The sequence below is a fragment of the Hemiscyllium ocellatum genome, chromosome 31 (assembly GCF_020745735.1).
Source record: "Hemiscyllium ocellatum isolate sHemOce1 chromosome 31, sHemOce1.pat.X.cur, whole genome shotgun sequence".
NCBI lineage: Eukaryota > Metazoa > Chordata > Chondrichthyes > Orectolobiformes > Hemiscylliidae > Hemiscyllium > Hemiscyllium ocellatum.
Genome location: NC_083431.1, coordinates 16,033,070 through 16,059,036, shown reverse-complemented (window position 1 = coordinate 16,059,036; position 25,967 = coordinate 16,033,070). Strand labels below are relative to the sequence as shown.

The window sequence follows — 25,967 nt, the reverse complement described above, 5'->3', positions numbered from 1 at the left end:
CCAATTTTCTGTCCAAGTTAATGTATTACTCTTAACTCTACATGATCTTACCTTGATAGAATTTAATCAGAGGTCTGTCTTATTGTTGTTGGAAATTCTGCATAAGACGTGGCTCTTAAATTGGTTTCACGATGTCACCTTTATTTATAGAACCTGTATGTAGAAACCATGGACTTATTTTGACTTATTGATGCTACTTTTGTGTTCAAGCTGTACTAACCTTTCATTTCTCAAGAATTGGCAGTTTTCTGTGAGCTCTTCCCAAATACAAAAATGACTACACTCCAGAGTAGTCTGTATAAACTACATAAAGCATTTTGCGATATAAGATATTATGTAAATGAAACATATTATTTCACTTTCTCTCTTTTCTCTTTCTTTATTTCTTCTTTCAGCTTTCAGAGAATCTGATACATAACAGCCAATCCCTTGTGACTTGGGGCACTCTACTTTTTGTACATCAGTCAATGTATTTATCCATTATCTAACATCCTGAGGAGCTGCACCTTTCGAATACTGTAAAATAATCCTCCTTGCCAAGATTAAACCCAAATGTAACTGATGGGCCCCTGGAGGGATAGTCTGAGTATGACCAATTTAGCACTAATTGCTAATGTGCATTTAAGAATATCTCCCAGAAATAACTGGTTCAGAACATTTCTGTGGTTGGACAACATATGGGCACTATTAACCTCCTTTTTGGCATGTTGCCAGTGTTTCTGATTGGAGTAACCTTACTCTTAAAAGCTGTGCTGCAGATACACACATTAGACTAAGTTCAGTTTTGCATCAGTCCTTTGTAATGTTCTGACCAGCCTTTTATCTGAAGTTTTCTACCTATTTAATTTTTGTAATGTAGTTTTGATTCTTGGTTTACATCACTGAGACTTGCATATACTGTTCTTCCTTTGCTGTAGTCTGTCTATTTGGTGTTTTGTGAAAGGATCATCTCAAAGGAGCACTGCTAAATTTTTCAGGCACATCAAGAAAATTTTACCCTTGAGTATTTGTTGAAGGAAAAATGTACTTTAATTTCTTTTTGGTGAACTAACACCACCCCCCCCCCCCCCCCCCCACCCCCCCCATTCCCATTTCTCCTGAAGATACCGACTCTCTGCTGGGTGCAATTCTGCAGGCACCAGGGGCCTTTCTGAAGCAGCCATTATCCATTAGGGCCTAGATAGAATCAGCAGCCTTTTTAATCATTAGTGACTTCACAGTTCCGGCGGATTCTGTACTCGCATGAAGTCCAAAGAGGTTCACTTCAGACGGGGGTTCCTGGATAGTAATCAGGATCCTAAATTCTAGCTGATTTTCATCTCCGTGTAGTGTCTGTATCACTGTCCTGACTGCGATCAGCAAAGACAGTGCAGAATGGCAATGAAAGCTGGAAGTTACCTTGTCTATAAGCTTCTGCTAGTCATTGGATAACCTTGCCTGGGGGTGGGAGGGCGCAGGTCAAAGGATGTAATAGCCCTTTGTGCTTGTGACAAGAGACTGCATTTATCTTTCATTGTCAGCACCTCATTCTTGCTTCTGATCCCTTATCTAAGTCGAACAACAAGGAAGTAATAACAAAGGAAGATTTTCCTTTAATAAAATGTCTTTCACGATCTTCGGGATGTCTCAAAATACTTTGCTGCCAATTAAGTACTGTATAGTGTCACTATTGTAATGTAGAAAATGTACTGTCCAATTTGAGCGTAGCAAGATACCACAAAGAGCAATGTGATAATGACCAGACAATCTGTGTTTGTATTAGCTGAAGCTTATAAATAGCCTGACTCCCTTGCTCTTCAGATAATGCCATAGAATCTTTTGCACCACTTAAGGCACATGAAGCTTCAGATAAATAACTCATCTAAAAATGACACGTCTGACTGCAAGTCCTCCCTCCTTCGTGGCTTGCCTGGCTTCTGTGCTCTGATCTCTGGACAGAAACTTGAGCGGGAGCTCAGCTAACAGCAGGGAGAGTGTTGCTGCCAGCCAGGATTAAATGCCTGATTCAGAAAGCTGGTGAATGTGGTGAGTTGTTAGGGAAGCATTCACCGCACAGTGAGTTTTTAATAAAAAAGGAATACGTTCCATCTTGCAGACGTGTACAGCTAGGGCCATGTAAGGTTGGCTGCCTTGTTGCCATAACCTTATCTTGAAACACTCTTAAACTGTCAGAATGATGTTGAGGTGGCATTGTTGGACTGGCAAAGTCAGAAGTCACATGACACCAGGTTATAATCCAACAGTTTATTTGAAATCGCAAGCTTTTGGAGCCTGGCTCCTTCTCCACGTGACGAACAAATAGCGCTCCAATAGCTGGTGATTGCAAATAAGACCTCAGCAGGTTTAGAAGATTTGTATGCCAGGTGTATCATTTCCAACATCATGCCACAATAAGCCAACCAGTTGCTGTCTGACCTGCTGCAGTTTAACCAGCAACACATTTTCAGCTCTGATCTCCAGCATCTGCAGACCTCACTTTTCACTCGAAGATTTTAACCTACTGCAAATCCTCTTGCAAGGATACCTTCCTTGAAGAAGCTCTCTTCCTCCCTCTACAAGGATTTCAGTGAGTCTCTCTCTCACTGCACCCCCCAGGTCTCAGTCGATTCCCTCGAACTCAACACCGCCCTCCAAACCTGCAATCTTCCTGACCTCTCCGCCCCCACCCCACTCCGGCCTATTACCCTCACCTTGACCTCCTTCCACCTATCACATCTCCATCGCCCCTCCCCCAAGTCCCTCCTCCCTACCTTTTATCTTAGCCTGCTGGACACACTTTCCTCATTCCTGATGAAGGGCTTATGCCCAAAACGTCGAATTTCCTGTTCCTTGGATGCTGCCTGACCTGCTGCGCTTTAACCAGCAACACATTTTCAGCATATTTAATGAAATCCCAATTCATAATGTTTGTCATATGCATCAGTGCCACTTTAGTGTTCTGTGGTTAGAATGTCCTTTCTTACTCTCTTTTTTAAAGCTCATGCTTTCAGCTATGCGAAAGGCAGGGCAAGTCTACCCTGCCACTAACTATTTGATGTGAAAGAAGCACACTTAAGTAGGAAGGTATCCACCCTCTCCTTCTGGGCATCATGTCTTACGAATGTACTTTTTTCCATTTCAACAAATTAGTAAACTGATCAAGCTGGATGTTGCTACCTTGCCTACTGCTTGAACTGCCAGTGCACTAGCATTGAAATAATTTTAAATTCTATTTCAAGCATTTTATTAGTTGACCTGATTATGGAGAGGATCAGTTGGATGATGGAATTTCGAGTCTAATGGTAACCATGAATCAATTGTCAGAAAAACCCATCTGGCACATTAGTGTCCTTGAGGGAAGGAAACTACCATCCTTACATGGTGTGGCCTACATGTGAGTCCAGACCCACAGCAATGTGGTTGACACTCAATTGCCCTCTGAGAAATTAGGGAGGGTTCATAAATGCTGCCCAGCCAGTGACCCCCTCATCCCATGGATGAATTTTGGGGAAAAAAAAATCCCTGCAGTTAGATCTGATTATTTGAACTCTGAATATAGAAAGCTGCTTTCTGGTACATTTTCCGTGCACTAATTTATCTCGTGTCATTTCACACATGTCATCAGGAGCATTTTCATGCCTTAATTGTAGCCCAAACCCATATTTCAAATATTTATTTATTTATTTGTTCTTCTCTTTGCCAGGAATCTCAGTGAGCTGATTGATAGGTTCATGGCTGATTTCAAAGCCCAAGGTCCTCCAAAGCCTAACACTGATGAAGGGGGTGCCGTGCTCCCTAGCTGTGCTGATCTGTTTGTTTACTACAAGAAATGCATGGTGCAATGCTCACAACTCAGCACCGGAGAGCCAATGATTGCTCTAACCACCATATTCCAGAAATACCTGCGAGAATATGCATTGAAAATCCTCTCCGGAAACCTGCCAAAGTGAGTATGAAATGATCTTTAAATAGCGAGGCAAAGGATTTCCTCTGTAATCAGCAGCAAATAATTACCTGATTTCAAATCTGTAGTAAAAACATCCTAAATCTGTGTAATACTCTTTAATTAGCTACATTCCTAAATGGGAAGCCCTACATGTAGTGTCCAAGGTGAACTATGTCCAGTAAAGTAGAGAATACTGGCAAGTTAAGAGCTGAAAATCGTCATTAGAACAAAGAGTTCAAATCAATATGGGCCATTTTATCATTCTTAAACACTATTCAAGATAAGTTCCAATTTAAAGTTTGTTCGACTTTTTTTTAAAATTAAGTTTTCATATAGTGTATTCGGGTGATTATTGAACTTTTCATCTATTTTGTGCAGAAAGGCAGATTTTCCTGTAGCTGCAATTGGCATTAATGTTTGTCCAGGCACAGCATGGGTAGACTCAGTAAATCGGATGCAAGCAGAAAGAACAACTGTTCCTAATTGGAATGGGTTGCAATCATTTTCACCATATATGGTACTACATAGATTTAGATTGCCAGGTTGTGTGCACATTTTTGGCAAGCTTTCTGTTCAACATTGTTCTTGGGAATCTGCAGTTTTATTGAACCTGAAGGTCCTAATAATGGTCGATGGGTAATTTATTTTAAAGGAATGCGCTGTTTTCCTACACAGCAAATGGAAAAATCCTTCATCTTCCTTTGTGCTTACAATGAATGAAGTTGGAGTGTGATTAAACAATGATGTTTATAATGTAATAGGTTCAATGGGTACCATACAGTGATGACATAGTGATTACAATGGTGAGCTTTGAAGCTAACTGCGCTTTTGGAGAACAGAGTTTTGAGAAGATTTGTAGCTCAGGTTGAGGTTCTAGATGTAGGTTTGCTCACTGAGCAAAGGTTCATTTCCAGACATTTTGTCACCCTACTACGTAACATTTTCAGTGGGCCTCCAGGTGAAGCACTGCTGATGATTCCTGCTTTCTATTTATATGTTTGGATTTCTTTGGGTTGTTGATGTCATTTCCTGTTCTTTTTCTTAAGGGGTGGTAGATGGGGTCTATCTCGATGTGTTTGTTGATAGAGTTCTGGTTGGAATGCCATGCTTCTAGGAATTCTTGCACATGTCTCTGTTTGTTTGGCTTGTCGTAGGATGGATGTGTTGTCCCAGTCTAAGTGGTGTCCATCCTTATCTGTATGTAAGGATACTAGTGAGAGAGGGTCATGTCGTTTTGTGGCTAGTTAATGTTCATGTATCCTGGTGGCTAGTTTTCTGCCTTGTGACCAATGCAGTGTTTTCGTGTGTTGGTGGGTTTGTGGGCTAACATGATGCCAAGGGGTCTGAGTATGGGCATCCTAGGACAAGCCGAACAGAGACACATCGAGTTAGACCCCATTTACCACCCCCTGAGAAAAAGAACAGGAAATGACATCACCAACCCAAACATATAAATAGAAAGCAGGAATCATCAGCAGTGCTTCACCCGGTGACCCACTGAAGATGTTACCTAGTAGGGTGATGAAACGTCTGGCAATGAACCTCCCCAGTTCAGCGAGTAAACCTACATCCAGAACACTGTTGAGTCCAAGGCACTTCTCTCCTACAGAGTGAGCCAGTACCGAGGATCTGTTGTTCCACTGGACACCTCAGAACCTTCAGTAGCTGGCTAGGTAATGGCATGGGGAGCACGTGGCAATAGTGATTCATGTCTTCTCTGTAAAAGAACACAGCAATGTGAGGAAACCACATGAGGATAGACGGAAACAAAATATGGAAAATTCAGTTTGAAGCCCGTGAGTTGATGATTTTGTCAGCACATCTGTGAGTTCACTTCTGGATTGTTGAGGGTTTTCTAACTTTTAAAGCTCTTGTAACCTATATCTCAATTGTGGTCTTTGTAACATTAACTTTGGTGTCAACATGGCTGTTAGAATTTGAGGAGAACCACCTCAAACAATCTATATGGTAATGATATGAACTTTAAGAGCGGTGTCCTGCATCAGGTGCTGTGTCTGAAGATTTGGTGAAGAACATGCTGAATTTGAAATTCGGTAATTGAATCTGAAACATTTTAAAAGGTAATACAGTAGTGCTGTCCTGTTAGCTGCATTCATGCTGATGGTGAACCTGGGGAGGGTTGTTTGGGTTCACTGCATCTCAAAGTGACATTTACCGCAAGGAATACCTGAATCAACAATACACCTCGTGAAAGTATTTGGCAATGTGGTGGGGAGGATTGCAAATTGAAATAGCGGTCATGGCCCTGAGTATTCTAATTTGGACTTCACATCAGTAAGCGTGAATTTTTGCAATGGACATTTGTTCCTGCTGCTGAAGGAGAGATTCCCTTTGACTACGGGAGAAAAATAGCTGAGGTTCGTGAAGAAACCAAGGGAGCTTTGTGGAAAATTGAACCAGACAGATGATCGGTGAGAGTCGTGGAAAATAGTCAAAGCTTTGTTCAAAGAGATGGGTTTTTAACATTACTGAGAGATGTGACTCAGAATCCAGTTCCAAAGTGCAATCATGATATTTGAAGCGCCCAATCATGAGGAGGAAGAGTGAAAAGATTGTGTACCTTTTGTCTGAATTTGAACTCCAGAGATTGCAAGCTGGAGCTCAGGTCTGGAGGAAATTGCAGAATTCAGGTTGGAGGGTGTGGACTGTTTTGTAAACCAGGTCAAAGATTTTGAAATCAAATCTTTGGTGGTGAAAAGAGTGGTGATAGGTATCTTCAACTTCTAAGTTGAAGATCTTTTGCCTGATCTTTAGTTAAAAAGAAGGCGGAAAAGAAAACTTTGGCAAACTCTGATGCGGGTGATGAAGAGGAGGGTTTCAGATCAAAAAGAATGAAATGGAAATGGATTTGGGAATCCATAACGTTTCTTTGTTTTACTACATTGTTCTCTTGTCATTGAGCATTTTCTTCTCTTCAGAACGACAAGCAGCAGTGGTGGTCTGACCATTTCCAGCCTTCTGAAGGAGAAGGAAGGCTCAGAGGTTGCAAAGTTCACTGTGGAGGAGCTCTGCCTCATTTGTAGCATCCTCAGTACGGCTGAATACTGCTTGGCAACGACACAACAGGTGAGTATCCTTTGCTGCACGGAAGGCCTGGAGGCATGTGGTTTGCATGTTTGCAGAAAATAGCTAAGCTGCTTCTTGGGAGATCAACTGTTATATTGCTGCCTATAACCTTAAGTGCAAAACAGAAAGCATGCTGTAGTTCAAGTACAATTTGGTTGATAAAGTCTCTCAAATGACTGAGTATTTCATAAGGGAGGTTATGAAATACCAGACATTGATTGTATAAAGTTGTACTGCTGACACAGCTTGTGTGATAGGAGTACATATTGAAGCTTTGTGTGTGCTCCAGAATGTTTGACGTTAATGATAGAAACTACTTGTTCTCATATTAATACAAAGCTATGTAATTCAAATTACTAGATAACGCACTTTTTCAGTCTGGAGAAAGGTAGATTGTCATGTAGAGCCAGTTAACTTTCAAATATCCAGCTCCAAAAAAGCTGAGGAGTACTTATCCTTTGTCCCAAGGTAAAGCGATTTCAGGGCAAGGCCTAAACTAGCTGATGTTAAGAAGCCACAAATGAATAGCTAAGGCACACCTACAGTAATAGCCCATCAATAATGTTAGCAAGTGGGTTTGTGGGTTAACTTTGTACCAGTTCTTCAGTGTTTTGTGTTTTAAAAGCTCTTTCATTTTCTTATAAATATTGTGTTCATCAGTGTGTAGGATGTTGGTCATTAAACTGACCAGTAACGGCAAGTGTACCAAATGCTGTTATCACGATCCTGTCTATCTGTGACTCCACTTTCAAAGAACTATAAACTTGGACTTTTACAGGATACTTCTTAGCTCAGCTGGATATTGTGTGTAGTTGGGGATGCAACATTATTTGAAAGATGTGAATGCATTGGAGAAATTGTAGAAGTGATTTCCAAGATTGGTTCCAGGAATGGGAGAAACTTCAGTTCTGTGTATAGATTGAAGTAGTTGGGGCTATTCTCCTTTGAGAGAAGAAGGCTGAGAGTTTTTATACTCATGACCATCATGGCTAGAGTTGATAGGGAGAAGCCTTTCCTGCTTATAATAAAGAACGAGAAAGCACAGACTTAAAATGATGCGGAAAAGAAGCAAGGATGACATTAAAAAAAATCTTTCGGGTACGGAATACACAGCATCAAGTATGGTGAAGGCCAATTCAGTTGAGACATTCAAGAGGGCATTGGCTGATTGTTTGGATAGAAATGGTGTGCAGGAATATGGGGGAAAAGCAGGATAATAGATTGGCACTAGGGAATAGAACCAATATAGAAGTGATGGGCTAAATGGCCTCCTGCACCATAACAGTTCTGAAACTCTGTGATTGCATTTGGTCCAATAATTGCAGTTGTGGTATATTGTCAGCAAATATCAAAATTATTCTGAGCCTCCATCTTATCTGTTGTTCCATGTCATTATCTCTTAGTTCTCAAGTGTTTTTCATCTCATCTTATTTAAAAACTGAGAATTTTACTCCATTACCCAATGAATGCTATCATTCCTGTCAATTAACTTGTAGGATTAGACTCGTGATCAATGTTGTAAAAAGTTAAAAATCACACAACACCAGGTTATAGTCCAACAGGTTTAATTGGAAGCACACTAGCTTTCGGAGCGACGCTCCTTCATCACCTGACAATCACCCGTTGAAGGAGCGTCGCTCTGAAAGCTAGTGTGCTTCCAATTAAATCTGTTGGACTATAACCTGGTGTTGTGATTTTTAACTTTGTACACCCCAGTCCAACACCAACATCTCCAAATAATGTTGTAGAAAGTAGTCTCCTTGTATAGAGATTATTCAAACTGCAGACATTTTAATGCCATCACTGTCTTTTACATTTGCTATATTGTCTGCTATTCTTTCAAATTTGCTTAGAAAAGTGATTGGTCGTTTATTTTCAAGCAAAATGCATTGCTGGGAAACTTTTTTTGAACCTATTTCCCTTTGCAGTCTTTGTCCCCAGTGAGTTGGCAGTCTTGAATTCCAGTGGACTGGCTGAATTGGAGCAGTGAAAACAAACACTGCTTCAGCTTTGTGCACTTTTTCAGCTCCTTGCTATCCTGGCAAAGGAGCAGTATGGCATGTGTATACATGCACACATGAAAGTCAAGGGCCTCAGTCTCAAAATAAACCTATTTTTGTTGCATTGCCATGATCCTTACACAAAAGGGAAATTGCAGTTATAACAGACGATGAGATTTTTATGCTTGCATCCGCTGTTTGTTTTGATTTAACATATTTGTTAGACTGTGGCAAGATATTGGTTGTGCTCTTGGCAGCTCTGATTTCCCGCAGCCTAACGAGTTTTATGTATGTTCCTTAAACAAGCAGCCTCGTCATCATCATCAATGCTCGCTTTAAAATTGCACCATCAAAACTAATTATGATCAACCTTGCCTTTTTTGGGCAGGAATTCAGCAATTTTTATTTATAATAAAAATGATACATTAAGGGATATCAAATACCTTAAGCACTGTAAAATAAGCCAAATGATTTTGCTACAACCAGGGGACACTATTTAAATGGGGAGGTTCTGATTTTCTTCCGTACAATGGGCTGTTGGAACCTGGAGTGCACTTTTGCAAACGGCTGAGTCAAACACAATATTTGAGAGAAACTTCAAAACGTCAAAATACTAAACAATATGTGGAAAGAGCAGACAAACCGATTTAGATTTGACCTGGTCAGGACACAGGAATAGTGAGCTAAATGGCACCCTTTAATGCAGAGTTTTTAAAAAAAATGATCAATGAAAGTCACAGCCAAAGGTTTGTTATGTTATTAACTCATGTTTTTGAGTGTATGATTTTGGTTGTGCACATTTCTCCTCCCTCCTCCCTCCTCCCTCCTAGTTTTTGGGCAGGTAATCCATATTGTTGCAATACTGAAGGAATACAGTTTTGCCAAGAAGTGTCCTCTTTTGGTTAGGATAGTAAACCCTCTGTCTCAGGTGAATGGATGAGTCCTTATAGCACTATTTGGAGTGGAGCAGAATAGTATTGCCAAAGTATTGGCAAACACTTACCTTTCAAACAATCTATTGAATTCAGACTTTCTCATTTATTTCATTGTCATAATGAAACCATGCTTCATGCAGGATTTGTTATAAAGCCTATATTACACAATGACTGCATCTCCGATATGCTGTGGGGTATCTTGTGTATGAAATGCCAATTATTTTTACCTAAAGCACAATAACAAGAAAAATCTTGTGCTTGCATATATTACCTTAAAATACCTCTGCAATGTCTAAGAACCTATTCCATGAAATGCATTGCAAAGAAACACAAAATTCTGAGGATGTTAGAAATATTATTGAGTTTTTTGAAGAAGTAACAAAGAATTGATGAGGGCAGAGCGGTAGATGTGATCTATATGGACTTTAGTAAGGCGTTCGACAGGGTTCCCCATGGGACACTGATTAGCGAGGTTAGATCTCATGGGATACAGGGAGAACTAGTCATTTGGATACAGAACTGGTTCAAAGGTAGAAGACTGGTTGTTTTTCAGACTGGAGGCCTGTGACCAGTGGAATGCCACAAGGATCGGTGCTGGGTCCTCTACTTTTCATCATTAATATAAATGATTTGGATGCGAGCATAAGAGGTACAGTTAGTAAGTTTGCAGATGACACCAAAATTGGAGGTGTAGTGGACAGTGAAGAGGGTTACCTCAGATTACAGTGGGATCTTGACCAGATGGGCCAATGGGCTGATAAGTGGCAGATGGAGTTTAATTCAGATAAATGTGAGGTGCTGCATTTTGGGAAAGCAAATCTTAGCAGGATTTATACACTTAATGGTAAGGTCCTAGGGAATATTGCTGATCAAAGAGATCTTGGAGTGCAGGGTCATAGCTCCTTGAAAGTGGAGTCGCAGGTAAATAGGATAGTGGAGGCGGCGTTTGGTATGCTTTCCTTTATTGGTCAGAGTATTGAGTACAGGAGTTGGGAGGTCATGTTGCAGCTGTACAGGGCATTGGTTAGGCCACTGTTGGAATATTGTGTGCAATTCTAGTCTCCTTCCTATTGGAAAGATGTTGTGAAACTTGAAAGGGTTCAGAAAAGATTTACAAGGATGTTGCCAGGGTTGGAGGATTTGAGCTATAGGGAGAGGCTGAACAGGCTGGGGCTGTTTTCCCAGGAGTGTCAGAGGCTGAGAGGTGACCTTTATAGAGGTTTACAAAATTGAGGGGCATGGATAGGATAAATAGACAAAGTCTTTTCCCTGAGGTGGGGGAGTCCAAAACTAGAGGGCATAGGTTTAGGGTGAGAGGGGAAAGATATAAAAGAGACCTAAGGGGCAACTTTTTCACACGTGTGTGGAATGAGCTGCCAGAGGAAGTGGTGGAGGCTGGTACAATTGCAATATTTAAGAGGCATTTGGATGGGTATATGAACAGGAAGGGTTTGGAGGGATATGGGCCGGGTGCTGGCAGGTGGGACTAGATTGGGTTGGGATATTTGGACGGATTGGACCGAAGAGTCTCTTTCCATGCTGTACACCTCTATGACTCGTAATCAGAGAAACTGCAAATGCTGAGAGTAATCTGCCGACCTGTCAGAATCTGTGGAGAAGGAAACCGAATTAACATTACAGGTCTGTGTTTTTTTTCAGAACTGGGAAAAGTTAGCAATATAATAGGTTTTGAGCAAGGCAAAGAGTGAGTGGAAGAAAAGGAGAAGTCTACAACAGGGTGGAAACCAGGGGAGATTTAATGACAGAAGATCTAATAGTGCATTGCCAAGTGAAGAAGCAACAGTTGTAGCTACAGGAGGTGCAAATGGCTGAATTATACAGTCGATTACTTTCAAGCATAATTACTATTGTTTGTAAGTTAATGTAGCAATGTCCCACACTCAATGTTAAATTAAGTAGGAGAGCTCCCAATGCACTGAATACTGCTGTGGATTCAATGAACATGCAGTGGGGTCTCTGTTCAATGTCTCCTCCATCAAACGGAACAAGCAATGTTTTGTCAGTAACTCATTGTAGAGAGTGGTTAGCTTACAGCAACATTTAGTGTTTAAACCAAATGTTTCAAAGCTCTGTCCTGAAAATAGCCAATCAATTTTTTTTTTAACTAGCCAAGAATACAGTAGGGCTTATCGCAAACCCTATCAAATTGAGGTAAGATCGTGATCAACCATCATCTCATTGAATGGTGATGAATAAGGGGCCGAAGCGTCCACTGTTGTTTCTGTGATCCAAGGCACCAGAAAGACTGAGAAAAGGTTAAAAATTATTTTAATTGCAAAAGTTTATTTTTACCACTGTAATAATTATGTTTAAGCAAATAAAAGTACATTCTCAAGATTTCAAATCATGATTTGATGATTGGGTTAATCTGCCATATGGATTTTTCAAGCACTTCAGGAAATAGCCTTTCTTTTTTTTATAAGATATAATCTTGATAATTTAGTCAGCATGTCCTGTTCCAACATAATGCCTGTGTTCTGTTAAAGCATTACAAACTGCATATTAATTCATCCATAAATTGTTATACATAAGTAGAAGTTTTGATGTGTGTGGGGGAGTACAATTGTTTAATGAATCCGTTCCACAAATGGAGAATAATTGAGTACAGTCTACATTAGACATATCAACTGTCTACAATGAAAAGAATCCTTTCACATTACAGTAACCAACTTGGTCATAACATATAAAAGCAACTTGACTGCATGCAGTGTTTAACTGTTTCACTACCTAAACAGATATTGTTTTACAAATATCTCCATTCGAAACAGATTTCCCAGGTAAATAGTGCTGTGAAGAAGGCATATGGCGTACTGGGCTTTATTGGTAGAGGAATTGAGTTCCGGAGTCCTGAGGTCATGTTGCAGTTGTATAAGACTCTGGTGCAGCCTCATCTGGAGTATTGTGTGCAGTTTTGGTCGCCATATTATAGCTGCAAATGTGTTGCTGGTCAAAGCACAGCAGGTTAGGCAGCATCTCAGGAATAGAGAATTCGACGTTTCGAGCACAAGCCCTTCATCAGGAATAAGAGAGAGAGAGCCAAGCCGGCTGAGATAAAAGGTAGGGAGGAGGGACTAGGGGGAGGGGCGATGGAGGTGGGATAGGTGGAAGGAGGTCAAGGTGAGGGTGATAGGCCGGAGTGGGGTGGGGGCGGAGAGGTCAGGAAGAGGATTGCAGGTTAGGAGGGCGGTGCTGAGTTGAGGGAACCGACTGAGACAAGGTGGGGGGAGGGGAAATGAGGAAGCTGGAGAAATCTGAATTCATACCTTGTGGTTGGAGGGTTCCCAGGCGGAAGATGAGGCGCTCCTCCTCCAGCCGTCGTGTAGTTGTGTTCTGCCGGTGGAGGAGTCCAAGGACCTGCATGTCCTCGGTGGAGTGGGAGGGGGAGTTAAAGTGTTGAGCCACGGGGTGATTGGGTTGGTTGGTTCGGGCGGCCCAGAGGTGTTCTCTGAAGCGTTCCGCAAGTAAGCGGCCTGTCTCACCAATATAGAGGAGGCCACATCGGGTGCAGCGGATGCAATAGATGATGTGTGTGGAGGTACAGGTGAACTTGTGGCGGATATGGAAGGATCCCTTGGGGCCTTGGAGGGAAGTGAGTGTGGAGGTGTGGGCGCAAGTTTTACATTTCCTGCGGTTGCAGGGGAAGGTGCCGGGGGTGGAGGTTGGGTTGGTGGGGGGTGTGGATCTGACAAGGGAGTCACGAAGGGAGTGGTCCTTGCGGAACGCTGATAGGGGAGGGGAGGGAAATATATCCTTGGTGGTGGGGTCCGTTTGGAGGTGGCGGAAATGGCGGCGGATAATACGTTGTATGCGCAGGTTGGTGGGGTGGTAGGTGAGAACCAGTGGGGTTCTGTCTTGGTGGCGGTTGGAGGAGCGGGGCTCAAGGGCGGAGGAGCGGGAAGTGGAGGAGATGCGGTGGAGGGCATCGTCGATCACGTCTGGGGGGAATCTGCGGTCCTTGAAGAAGGAGGCCATCTGGGTTGTGCGGTGTTGGAATTGGTCCTCCTGGGAGCAGATGCGGCGGAGACGAAGGAATTGGGAATATGGGATGGCGTTTTTACAGGGGGCAGGGTGGGAGGAGGTGTAGTCCAGGTAGCTGTGGGAGTCAGTCGGTTTATAATAGATGTCTGTGTTGAGTCGGTCGCCCGAGATAGAAATGGAAAGGTCTAGGAAGGGGAGGGAGGAGTCTGAGACAGTCCAGGTGAATTTCAGGTCGGGATGGAAGGTGTTAGTAAAGTTGATGAACTGTTCAACCTCCTCGTGGGAGCACGAGGCAGCGCCGATACAGTCATCGATGTAGCGGAGGAAAAGGTGGGGGGTGGTGCCAGTGTAGTTGCGGAAGATGGACTGTTCCACATATCCTACGAAGAGGCAGGCATAGCTGGGGCCCATGCGGGTGCCCATGGCAACTCCTTTAGTTTGGAGGAAGTGGGAGGATTGAAAAGAGAAGTTATTCAGGGTGAGGACCAGTTCAGTCAGTCGAAGGAGGGTGTCAGTGGAAGGGTACTGGTTAGTGCGGCGGGAAAGGAAGAAGCGGAGGGCTTTGAGTCCTTCGTGATGGGGGATGGAGGTGTACAGGGACTGGATGTCCATAGTGAAAATAAGGCATTGGGGACCGGGGAAGCGAAAATCCTGGAGGAGGTGGAGGGCGTGGGTGGTGTCCCGAACGTAGGTGGGGAGTTCTTGGACTAAAGGGGACAGGACCGTGTCGAGGTATTGGGAGATGAGTTCGGTGGGGCAGGAGCAGGCTGAGACAATGGGTCGGCCGGGGCAGGCAGGTTTGTGGATTTTGGGCAGGAGGTAGAAACGGGCGGTGCGGGGTTGTGGGACTATGAGGTTGGAGGCGGTGGATGGGAGATCCCCTGAGGTGATGAGGTCCTGGATGGTCTGGGAGATGATGGTTTGGTGGTGGGAGGTGGGGTCGTGGTCAAGGGGGCGATAAGAGGAGGCGTCCGCGAGCTGGCGTTTGGCTTCAGCGGTGTACAGGTCAGTGCGCCAAACTACCACCGCGCCTCCCTTGTCTGCGGGTTTGATGGTGAGGTTGGGATTGGAGCGGAGGGAGTGGAGGGCTGCACGTTCTGAGGGTGAGAGGTTGGAGTGGGTGAGAGGGGTGGACAGGTTGAGTCGGTTGATGTCACGGCGGCAGTTGGCTATAAAGAGGTCGAGGGCGGGTAGGAGGCCTGCACGGGGTGTCCAGGTGGATGGGGTGTGTTGGAGGCGGGAGAAGGGGTCGTCAGAGGGTGGGCGGGAGTCTTGGTTGTGAAAGTAGGCACGGAGGCGAAGGCGGCGGAAGAATTGTTCAATATCTCGCCGCGTGTTGAACTCATTAATCCGAGGGCGTAGGGGAACGAAGGTGAGGCCCCTGCTGAGGACTGATCTTTCATCCTCAGAGAGGGGGAGATCTGGAGGGATGGTGAAGATCCGGCAAGGCTGGGAGCTAGGACCTGGTGTGGGACTGGAGCTGGAGCTGGAGCTGGGGGCGGGGACAGAGATCGAAGTAGGGGCGGAGTTAGACGTGGTGACGTTGCTCGACGTGGGGGCGGGGTCATGCGTCGTGACGGAAATAAGCGTGGGGGCGGGGTTACGTGAAGCGACGGGAGATGGCGTGGGGGCGGGGTTATGCGTAGTGACGAAAGACGGCGTGGGGGCGGGGAAACCTGAGGATTTGTGCTCCTGCAGGTTAGTGATGTCAGTGGGGGCGGAAGTGGCTGCGTCGACGGCAACCGGAGGGGCGGAAATGGTTGCGGCGACGGAGGAGTGGTGGTCATTCCCGGTGGCCGCGTGGGCCACTCCCTTCGTGACTCCCTTGTCAGATCCACACCCCCCACCAACCCAACCTCCACCCCCGGCACCTTCCCCTGCAACCGCAGGAAATGTAAAACTTGCGCCCACACCTCCACACTCACTTCCCTCCAAGGCCCCAAGGGATCCTTCCATATCCGCCACAAGTTCACCTGTACCTCCACACACATCATCTATTGCATCCGCTGCACCCGATGTGGCCTCCTCTATATTGGTGAGACAGGCCGCTTACTTGCGGAACGCTTCAGAGAACACCACCGGGCCGCCCGAACCAACCAACCCAATCACCCCGTGGCTCAACACTTTAACTCCCCCTCCCACTCCACCGAGGACATGCAGGTCCTTGGACTCCTCCACCGGCAGAACACAACTACACGACGGCTGGAGGAGGAGCGCCTCATCTTCCGCCTGGGAACCCTCCAACCACAAGGTATGAATTCAGATTTCTCCAGCTTCCTCATTTCCCCTCCCCCCACCTTGTCTCAGTCGGTTCCCTCAACTCAGCACCGCCCTCCTAACCTGCAATCCTCTTCCTGACCTCTCCGCCCCCACCCCACTCCGGCCTATCACCCTCACCTTGACCTCCTTCCACCTATCCCACCTCCATCGCCCCTCCCCCTAGTCCCTCCTCCCTACCTTTTATCTCAGCCGGCTTGGCTCTCTCTCTCTTATTCCTGATGAAGGGCTTGTGCTCGAAACGTCGAATTCTCTATTCCTGAGATGCTGCCTAACCTGCTGTGCTTTGACCAGCAACACATTTGCAGCTGTGATCTCCAGCATCTGCAGACCTCATTTTTTACTCGTCGCCATATTATAGGAAGGATGTGGAGACACTGGAACGGGTGCAGAGGAGGTTTACCAGGATGTTGCCTGGCATGGTAGGAAGATCGTATGAGGAAAGGCTGAGGCACTTGGGGCTGCTCTCATTGGAGAAAAGAAGGTTTAGGGGAGATTTGATAGAGGTGTACAAGATGATTAGGGGTTTAGATAGGGTTGACAGTGAGAACCTTTTTCCGCTAATGGAGTCAGCTGTTACTAGGGGACACAGCTTTAAATTAAGGGGAGGTTGATATAGGACAGATGTTAGGGGTAGATTCTTTACTCAGCGGAATGCCCTGCCAGTAGCAGTGGTGGACTCTCCCTCTTTATGGTCATTTAAGCGGGCATTGGATAAGCATATGGAGGTTATAGGGCTAGTGTAGGTTAGGTAGGCTTCGGTCGGTGCAACATCGAGGGCCGAAGGGCCTGTACTGCGCTGTATTTTTCTATGTTCTATGTTCTATTTGTTTTCATATATGTTGGTATGGTAGCTAAATTTATATATGTAAATTTCCTTTGTCAACTCAAGTTCTGAATCTAGTTAAGTGGTCTGGAAGTTTAGTCAAAGTATAGCTCGGTAATGTTTTATGATGGATTTTGAGCTTGTCTAGTTATCATTGAACTATATACAGTAGAAGTACATGATAATCATCAGTGGGTTGACTTGTCCACTTACTCTATAATCTGTTTGGCAGATGCCGCTGTGTGTTTACTGCCTTCCAAAATCAGGCTAGATTATATGATTGCATGATACAAATGGTAGACATTCTGTCTTGATGTCCTGGGGTGTGCTTAAAAAGTATAGAGATAATGGGTAGGTAAAGGTGCACTGGGTCGTATGAAAGTAAGAACCTGGTGATGGGGAGAAAGAAAACAAAATGCATGGAGTCGAAACCCAAAATTGGGGCGATGTAGTTGTCACATGTAACCTGACGGTTTTTAGTCTGCTAATTTTGTTTTCCTTAAACATTCTCTAACTTGTATTGCTGCCTGTATGTTTCTGACATTTGTGTTTACCCCTGAAGCTTGAAGAGAAACTCAAAGAGAAAGTGGATGCCAGTCTGGTGGAAAGGATTAACCTAATGTCAGAAATGGATACTTTTAGCACGTGAGTAGAAGCAGTAAGAGGATTGACTAATCCACAGTTTCCTCTTCAGTTTAAAATAAATGCTTCACAATTGCAAAGGTACGTGATTACTTAGCATTTTAGGTGTTTGCAGCAAAGGATAAGGTCTTTGGGCCAGGGCTGCTTGAGAAAGAGCTATCCATTTTAATGCTGGTTGCATCTCTCTTAAACAATAGCTTGCAGGCTATGGAACCTGAAGTGCATGTCCAAGTATTATTTAAGTGTGATGAGTGTTTCTGCCTCTCTTGGGCAAGAGTTCCAGATTCCTCCTCCACCCATTGGTGTAAAATGTCTCCTCTGGTCTACAAGCTACTGTTAAGTACATAAAAAGCAAAAGATTAGCTACGGTTGGTCCCTTGAAGAATAATGCTAGGGAAACAAGTAAATGGCAAGGACTTTGGGCAAGCTTTTTTCAAATCTGCCTTCATGTTGAAAACAGTAGAAAAGCAGAGGGTAAAAGGGAGGTAGAAGCTTGAGTCAATCCTAATCACTAGAGATCAAGTACTCAAAGTTAATGGGACTAAAGGATGATAAGGTCTCTGAACCTGATGCTCTACATCTTGGGGTCTTTAAGAAAATGGCTGCAGTGAATGATAAGGTGCTAAATAAAAGATTACTGCACAAGAGAAGAGCTCATGTCACCTAAAGGTTTATATTAGCACGCATAGATAATTGGTTAATTAAAAAGAAGAAGAATAGATAAAAGGGGCTTTTTCAGATTGGCAAACTGTAGCTAGTAGCATGTTACAGCAATCAGTGCTGGTGCCCTCAAATTTAGGAGGATGATTTGGGACTCATTACATTGTCACCAAATAATACAAAAATAAGTAGAAAAGCAAGTAATGAGGAAAATGCAAAGAATCTGCAAAAGGTTACAGATAGATCAAGTGACAAAACTTTAGCAGGTAATAATTTCAAGAGGAAAAACATCAGTACAGAATATATTTAAATAGCTAGAGATTGGAGAGCACTGGAGTACAGATATTTGGGTATCCTTGAATCACAAAGTCAAGTGCGGCAACTGTTTAGGAAGGCAGAGGAATGTTGGCATTATGTCTCTTCTCTCTGGATTTGCCCATCTGATCATCATTCTGCAGTGTCCAGCATTGACCTCGCTATTAACAATAAGAGTAATGTGGCACTGATTCACTAAATATGCTGTTCAGGTGAGTATGTCGTGCATCTTAAATATTACTCTAAAATTGTAAGGGTTTTTTTGCTTGTTTGTTACCTGTTTGATATTGTGATTCTGTTCACATTAACAAGTATGACTGCATAATGAAATGTAATTTAGCTGTGTTCCTTGATGACGACTTCACATCAGAATTGGGTTTGCGAGAGTTTTGGCTCCTCTTGTTTTCCTAGTGAAAACGTAGAGGTTCTTTAAAGAAAACATCTCATTTTTTAGTAGACTGTACTTGTGGTTGTCCTTCTGGAGTGACCTAATTCTTTGTGATGAAGCCATAGCCTATTTCAGTCAGGATGGAAAGTCCATGGATTACAATAAGATGGTGCAAAGCCACAAGAATTTCCCTGCACAATTCTATCAGTTAGTCCATTGTGAATGTCCAAGTGCCAAAGTATTTCAATCATTTGGAGTTCGAGGTATAGTTAATTTTGCTCTCTGCTGCTCTTTGGGGAGTAAATCACATGGCGCCGATCTAGTAGAGCCTTCAACTCTGCCAAATAGTTTTGGTCACAAATGTCTTCTTTTAACAGCGGGCTGGTGTACAGTTACAGTTAAAGACAAGAATATTATGCTTGATTTGATGAGCCAAGAATGGACAAATACAGGAGCGTGAATAGAATCCTGCGATACAAATAACTAATTTAGAACTTGTTTAAAACATAAGTTGTTTCAGCCTTAAAATTAACCTCCAGCTGATTGTTTACCAAGTTTTGTTAATGAGTTACTCTGTAAATTTTGTGCCCAGCTATAAATGCTAAACAATTTTCAGGTCTCCATATTAATGATGCAGAACTTGTTTACAAAAGTGTTGGTAGATCTGATTGGCCTATCTGGACCAAAATTGAGGCTTTTAAGTGTCATCTTTGGTTTGCGCTGTAATGCTGGTTGTTGAAGGATAGTGGTAGTTGTACACAATTATCAATTGAGATAGTGTTGAACAACTGTACAAATTGAACGTCAAAGATTCAAAAACATTCCATAAGACTGGAGTGTTGAAGTGCTGAGTATAAAATATGGACCACCTGCATTGGGATAGGCGGTTACCATTTTGAAATATAAAATGAAAATAATTCAAATCAAATCAATGTGTCGCATTTTATTTAATGGAATAATTTGGAGGATAATTTGAACTAAAGTCATTACGCTTTGAAAACCAAGTAAATTCAACATCTGACATAGAATTCATTAAATTCATTGAGTGATTTTGGCAAAGGCATCATCTTAAGGATTCCATTCAGAATCAGAGATTTGACTTTGGTTTCATAATCATTCCCTTCTATACTGAATCATCTTCCTCACTGTCGATGAATTGGATATTCTGCAGTTGTTTTCATTCTCATCACAATTTCTGCATTAAGAGTATCTCACAACTTAATGAAGAAATGCAAATCCATCAATTGGGGCAGCATGCATATCTCAGTCTTTGTTCAGGTCTTTATCTCCCTCAATCATCCGACTTTTTATTTCTGTGGAAACGTGATCTTCCACATCTTGTCAACATGGCCCATATCACCACCTTGATCACATATGCCAACTTGTAAGGTGTATATCACCTCTCAATCATCTTGAGCTGAAAAGTTAACACTGACTCCTCATTCAAGTACAACCCTAAGCGTGTAGTTATTAGATGAAAAATGCTGGACCAACCTTTTTGCCTTGTATAAACCTAAACATGTGTTTTGTCAGTGAAGCAAGAGCTTGCAAATCTTCCTCCTACCATTAAGTCTATGGGTGCAGGATCAATTGAAACTGACAACTGAGCTGAAATTGATCAACTTTGAGCTTGATATATTCTTGTTAGGTAAAGCAATAGAGGGGTATGGAGATGATACTTAGAAACCTGATGATGAAAATTGTATTCCCTAAAACCAGTGTAAATGCACCATTATGTTGTCCTTTTGGGACTTCGTGGAAAAATTATACTAATCAGCATGCTACTTCTATTAAGTGATTCAGTTTCCATAGAATGTTCCATTTAACAGAGCTTTATTTTGTATATCACCACATTGTGTTTAATGAGATTATCCTATCTTCTATTACAGTGTGATTTCCAATAGCATCCAGCTGTTAGTTCAGGATTTGGATGCAGCCTGTGATCCTGCACTCACTGCCATGAGTAAAGTAGGTGCAAATTCTTGACATATTAGTTCCAATCAGTAATCGGGATGCTGTTGAGTATTGAAAATCCAATGTGATCTGGTGCCCCCAGTGCAGTGGATCTTGGACATTCAACTTGAAACTTTCCTTGATGTGCTCTTTCAAGGAGCAGGATTGCTGACTTGGAGCATTAGATCAAGGAGTCGCCCTATTGTTGATGCATTCTAGTCGTGTGACAACACACATTTCTCTAACCGTCTTGAAAGTTGTCCCAACTGGTAGCATCTTGCTTCCAGGGCAGAAGTATTGGATGTCGTGTGAGTTTTAGAGGTCATATTGGTTGACACCCCAAAAATGTGAAGTACCCTTTTAGCCCAAAGGAGCGGATCTTTAAGATATTAAAAGTTACTATCAGCCTGTTCTGATGATTCTGTTCAAGCTGACACAATTCAAATTAGAGAGCAAATGTTTTAGCCACCATAATTGCTCTCAAAGTAAAAGACTAAATAATAGTTCATCTCATTAGTATCTATCAGACATTGCTGGTACTCTATTGTCACTGCACTTCAAATATTAATTTTTCTATGAAGCACTTTTTAACATACTTTCATATGTTATTACATCAGTATAAGTGTAATTTTTATTTTGTGTGTAATATGTTACCAGTGAAATAATGATTCTGACTAAGTTATCAATGCAGGTACTTCAACCGACAAATCAGTTTTTATGCTCTTTGTTCATTTTTTCTAAATGTAGAAATTTATATGCCGCATTCCTTCTAGATGCCATGGCAAAATGTGGAGCATGTTGGTGATCAGAGTCCATATGTCACATCCATAATCCTCCATATCAAACAGAATGTGCCTATCATTCGAGATAACCTTGCCTCTACTCGGAAGTACTTCACACAGTTTTGCATCAAATTTGTCAAGTAAGTAATGTGTGTTCACAACTTCACTGTAAGATGTTTGTACAGAGACAAGATGAAGTTAACATCAGCTACAGTTATGTGGTGAATAAGTTGTGCAACCCTTTTAGGATTCACAGGTTTTGACAGGGCTTTTGGGAATGTGATCTGAAATTCTCTGCAGTATTTCTGAGAAAGTTGAAACTTTTGATTAAGATTGTCTCCATAATAACTGGTGTGGGAAAAGAAGTTTAATTGTAAGATATTAGTACAAGATGAAAATGAAATGAGCAAAAGATTTGCTTTATTATAGTTTTACAATGCAAACTGCTTTTTTCCCCAAAAAGATAGTTTTACAAATTTTTGAATAAATATCTTTCAAAACCATTCAATTTGAATTACAGAAATTGTAGTAAAATTCAACTAGTCCTCAGACAGCTTAATACAACTCCAGTCCTCCTCAATATTTACAGTATATGATCCATGTTTGGCATACAGCTCGCAGGCAAAACATTTCAAATTGAAAAGTATAGGAAATGCAATATAAATAAGCTTTTCTCCCTTTACCATGTTAAACTTTGACTTGCTACAATACAACCATGTAATTCTTGATGTTCATAAAGTACTCTCCTTGTCAGGCATACAGCTCAAGAGCACTACATCAGTACAGTATGAAAGATCTTAGACAGGGACATTTCCCTAGTGTGCATCTGTGCTATCTGATCCAAGCTTTGCTGCATCCCCCAGCATGCAGTCCTGGACTGTTGGAGCTGCAGTCTGAAACGTGCTTTATACAGGAAGACTGACACATTTAAAAGACCAGAGTGCATCTTTGATTCAGTTGATGGTCCTCCATTTGCATTTAAAGTTTGTGTTGGTGTGTGTCCCAAGGGGACCATCCTGTATTATGATAAACCCTGACATGTTTCCAGACTTTCTTTGCAGGGCATGGAAGGTGAAAGGATGTGGATGGCTGTCTTAACTCCAACAAAGCCATAACAATGCAGTTTCACTGTGAAACTCCAGTCTTGTTATGCCATCCCAATTTATCCAGTCATTTTATCTTTGTTGTGACTTAATTCTTTGGGAATTATGTTTGCATACTTTATAAACAGTTTGGAAAACACCTGTCTAAGTGATCAAAATAACTAATCCCATATTCATTTGGCTGTTGTACTAAAGTAAATTATGGGGTAAAAACAATGACTGCAGATGCTGGAAACCAGATTCTGGATCAGTGGTGCTGGAAGAGCACAGCAGTTCAGGCAGCTTCTAAGGAGCAGCAAAATCGACATTTCGGGCTTTATTCCTGATGAAGGGCTTGTGGCCGAAACGTCGATTCTCCTGCTCCTCGGATGCTGCCTGAACTGCTGTGCTTTTCCAGCACCACTGATCCAGAGACTAAAGTAAATTATGTTAATTCATCACAGAAACTGATACATGGCAGGTTGAAGTAATTATACTTGCTGTGTGATCCTGTTCATATTGGTTAAGTTTTGCTCAGAGGATCTGACTGTGCTAATGTTGTTCACACTGAGAAACAGGAAATTTTTTTGGAACGGTTTACATATTATTAATTACAATTCTCCTTTTGAGGTTATTGTGCTCTGAACAAGCATAACCAATAAACACTGTTTACTGGCATGCATCTCATTGCTGTGTGTCGTGTCGTTTAATTCGTGAGCCTGTGTATGCACAAGCTCTGTGCGTTTCAAAGATGCATATGTTCATTTTATTCTAATTGCTAAGTGCGATGAATAGATAACTTGACTTTGCTTCAAGGAGAGTTGGTTTAATTCTAATCCTAGTCAGATTTACAACTAAATTGTAGGATATTTTTCAGTGAGTTGTGTGTCTCAATATGGATTGCTTACATTTAAAGGAATCTAAAGAGTATACAGTACTTGCTTTTTAATTTAATAGATCTCTGGTAAACGTTTTTAAAAACTTTGTTAAAGGATTACAGTGGATTCGAAAATAAATTATTTGATTGAGCTTTGAAGCTGTCACCAATTGATCAATCCAGCCAAAATTAGGTTCCCTGGGGAACTCTTAAGAGAATCATTGAAGCAACTGCTCAGTTGCTACTGTTTGAATCTTTTTTTGTGGCTGCCTACCAGCCAGTTTAAACTGCTTGCTTTGCAACAGCAAGTATTTGTTATGCTAAGCATCTCCTGTGTATACAGTGCAGTGTGTTAAGAGTGAAACTGATTTCACACCAGATGTGCGGCTGGAGATGCAGAAATACTTTTCATATTTGCAGACTTGGAGATCACCACTATGCAACTGGATCGATTCTTACTGTTCTATCTGGTTTTGGCTGCATTCAGTAATGTTTGAAGTTTTGTGAATACAATCTTAAATGGCAATTGAAGCAAGCAGTTTGGACCAATGTGCCCATGAGTAATCTCTGGATTTGCCATAATGTGTGTATTCCTTCTGTTTTCATGTCCAATTTGGTTCACCCACATCACTTAGTTTTCCATTAACGGTCAATGTTGTATAATTTACATGTTTTTGTTGGTTTTATTTGCAGTCAGCCCTGAATGTTGAGAGCCCATTTCTGCTGCTTGCTATTTGAGAAAATATTATACCTTGATTTTCTCCTGCCTCAATTATCGATCAGAATTTTCTTGGCACAAAAGCTTACAATGTATATGCTGTGGAGAAAGTGAGGACTGCAGATGCTGGAGATCAGAGCTGAGAAATGTGTTGCTGGAAAAGTGCAGCAGGTCAGGCAGCATCCAAGGAGCAGGAGAATCGACGTTTCGGCCACAAGCCCTTTCCCTTGGATGCTGCCTGACCTGCTGCGCTTTTCTAGCAATGTATATACTGTGCCTTTGACATTTGTATTATACCTGTCTTCATCCATATCTTGTGGTTTTTGCTGTATCAATGATGCAAGCCATGAATTACAATAGTGCTTTCCAAATTACTTCGAGTAAAAAGTGAGGTCTGCAGATGCTGGAGATCAGAGCTGAAAATGTGCTGCTGGTTAAAGCGCAGCAGGTCAGGTAGCATCCAAGGAACAGGAAATTCGACGTTTCGGGCACAAGCCCTTCATCAGGAAATTACTTTCCAAATTACTTTACAATCTGATCCTATTTTAACACCTGAAAATTAACCTGACCCCAGACAGCACCAAAGATGAGAAAATGGACCAGGCAGCACAGTAACATTCAATATAAAATGATTCATATTAGCATATTATAGTTCAAATATGAATGTCTGTTATAAAGTACTCATGAAAGTTTCTGCTAAGCTCTCGGTACTCACTGGTGAGTGTGAACTTAGCATTCCCAATTCCTGTTCAAACGCCTTCCTTCCCAGAAACACACAGCCACCCACCTCTTACCCTTTTTGGTTATAGTTGCTGGTGCTTACAAAGAAGATTCATCAACCTGGGATAAGAGGCCTATACAACAGGCAGACAGGAGCAGAAACAGTCAATTTTGAAGCTATCATTCACCTCAGCTGCATGACCACCCACTCCACACGGTCAGTCTCTAAGTTTAGTTTGGCAATCTTGGCCTGTGCCAAGGTGCATGATAACTCCATGATTACCCTCAAATACTCTATTGCTGCAGAACACTGGAGGCCAAGTCATTGAGCGTATTTAAGACAGAAATAGATAGGTTTTTGATGAGTAAAAGAATCGAGGGTTACGAGAAGAAGGCAGGAAAACAGGGTTGAGAAACATCCACCATTCTATGGACCGAGTACCCTAGTTCTGCACTGCTACATGATGGTCTTATGGTAAAAGTAGTTTCTGATTTTAAAGGGGACTTTGGGCTCACCTTCCGCCCTTGCAATTTGATAGCATTGATGTAGTGGGTATTGATGGAGAGTGAGATTCTGAGACAGGGGTCCCAAATCTTAACAGGGAAGCTATGATTGGTATGAGATATGAGTTGGCTATGAAGGATTTGGAAATATTACTGAAAGGAATGACAATGCTGTGAATATGGTTCAGAAGGGCTATTGCACCAATCTTGGGAGGAGCATATTGCTAAAGAGATGCCGAAACTGGGCAGATGAGAGCACTGCTCCCTCTCCATTGTG

General features: G+C 42.4%; 1 protein-coding gene across 1 annotated transcript in view; it reads left to right on the top strand.

Annotated features, from left to right (window-relative positions):
• Window positions 1-25,967, top strand: part of vps53 (VPS53 subunit of GARP complex) — a 234,501-nt gene that overhangs the window by 130,816 nt on the left and 77,718 nt on the right. Inside the window, exons 14-18 of the mRNA XM_060848004.1 lie at window positions 3,683-3,925; window positions 6,865-7,012; window positions 17,612-17,694; window positions 20,944-21,022; window positions 21,781-21,929. Of these exons, the coding sequence (XP_060703987.1) occupies window positions 3,683-3,925; window positions 6,865-7,012; window positions 17,612-17,694; window positions 20,944-21,022; window positions 21,781-21,929 (702 nt within the window). The remainder of the gene's footprint in view (window positions 1-3,682; window positions 3,926-6,864; window positions 7,013-17,611; window positions 17,695-20,943; window positions 21,023-21,780; window positions 21,930-25,967) is intronic.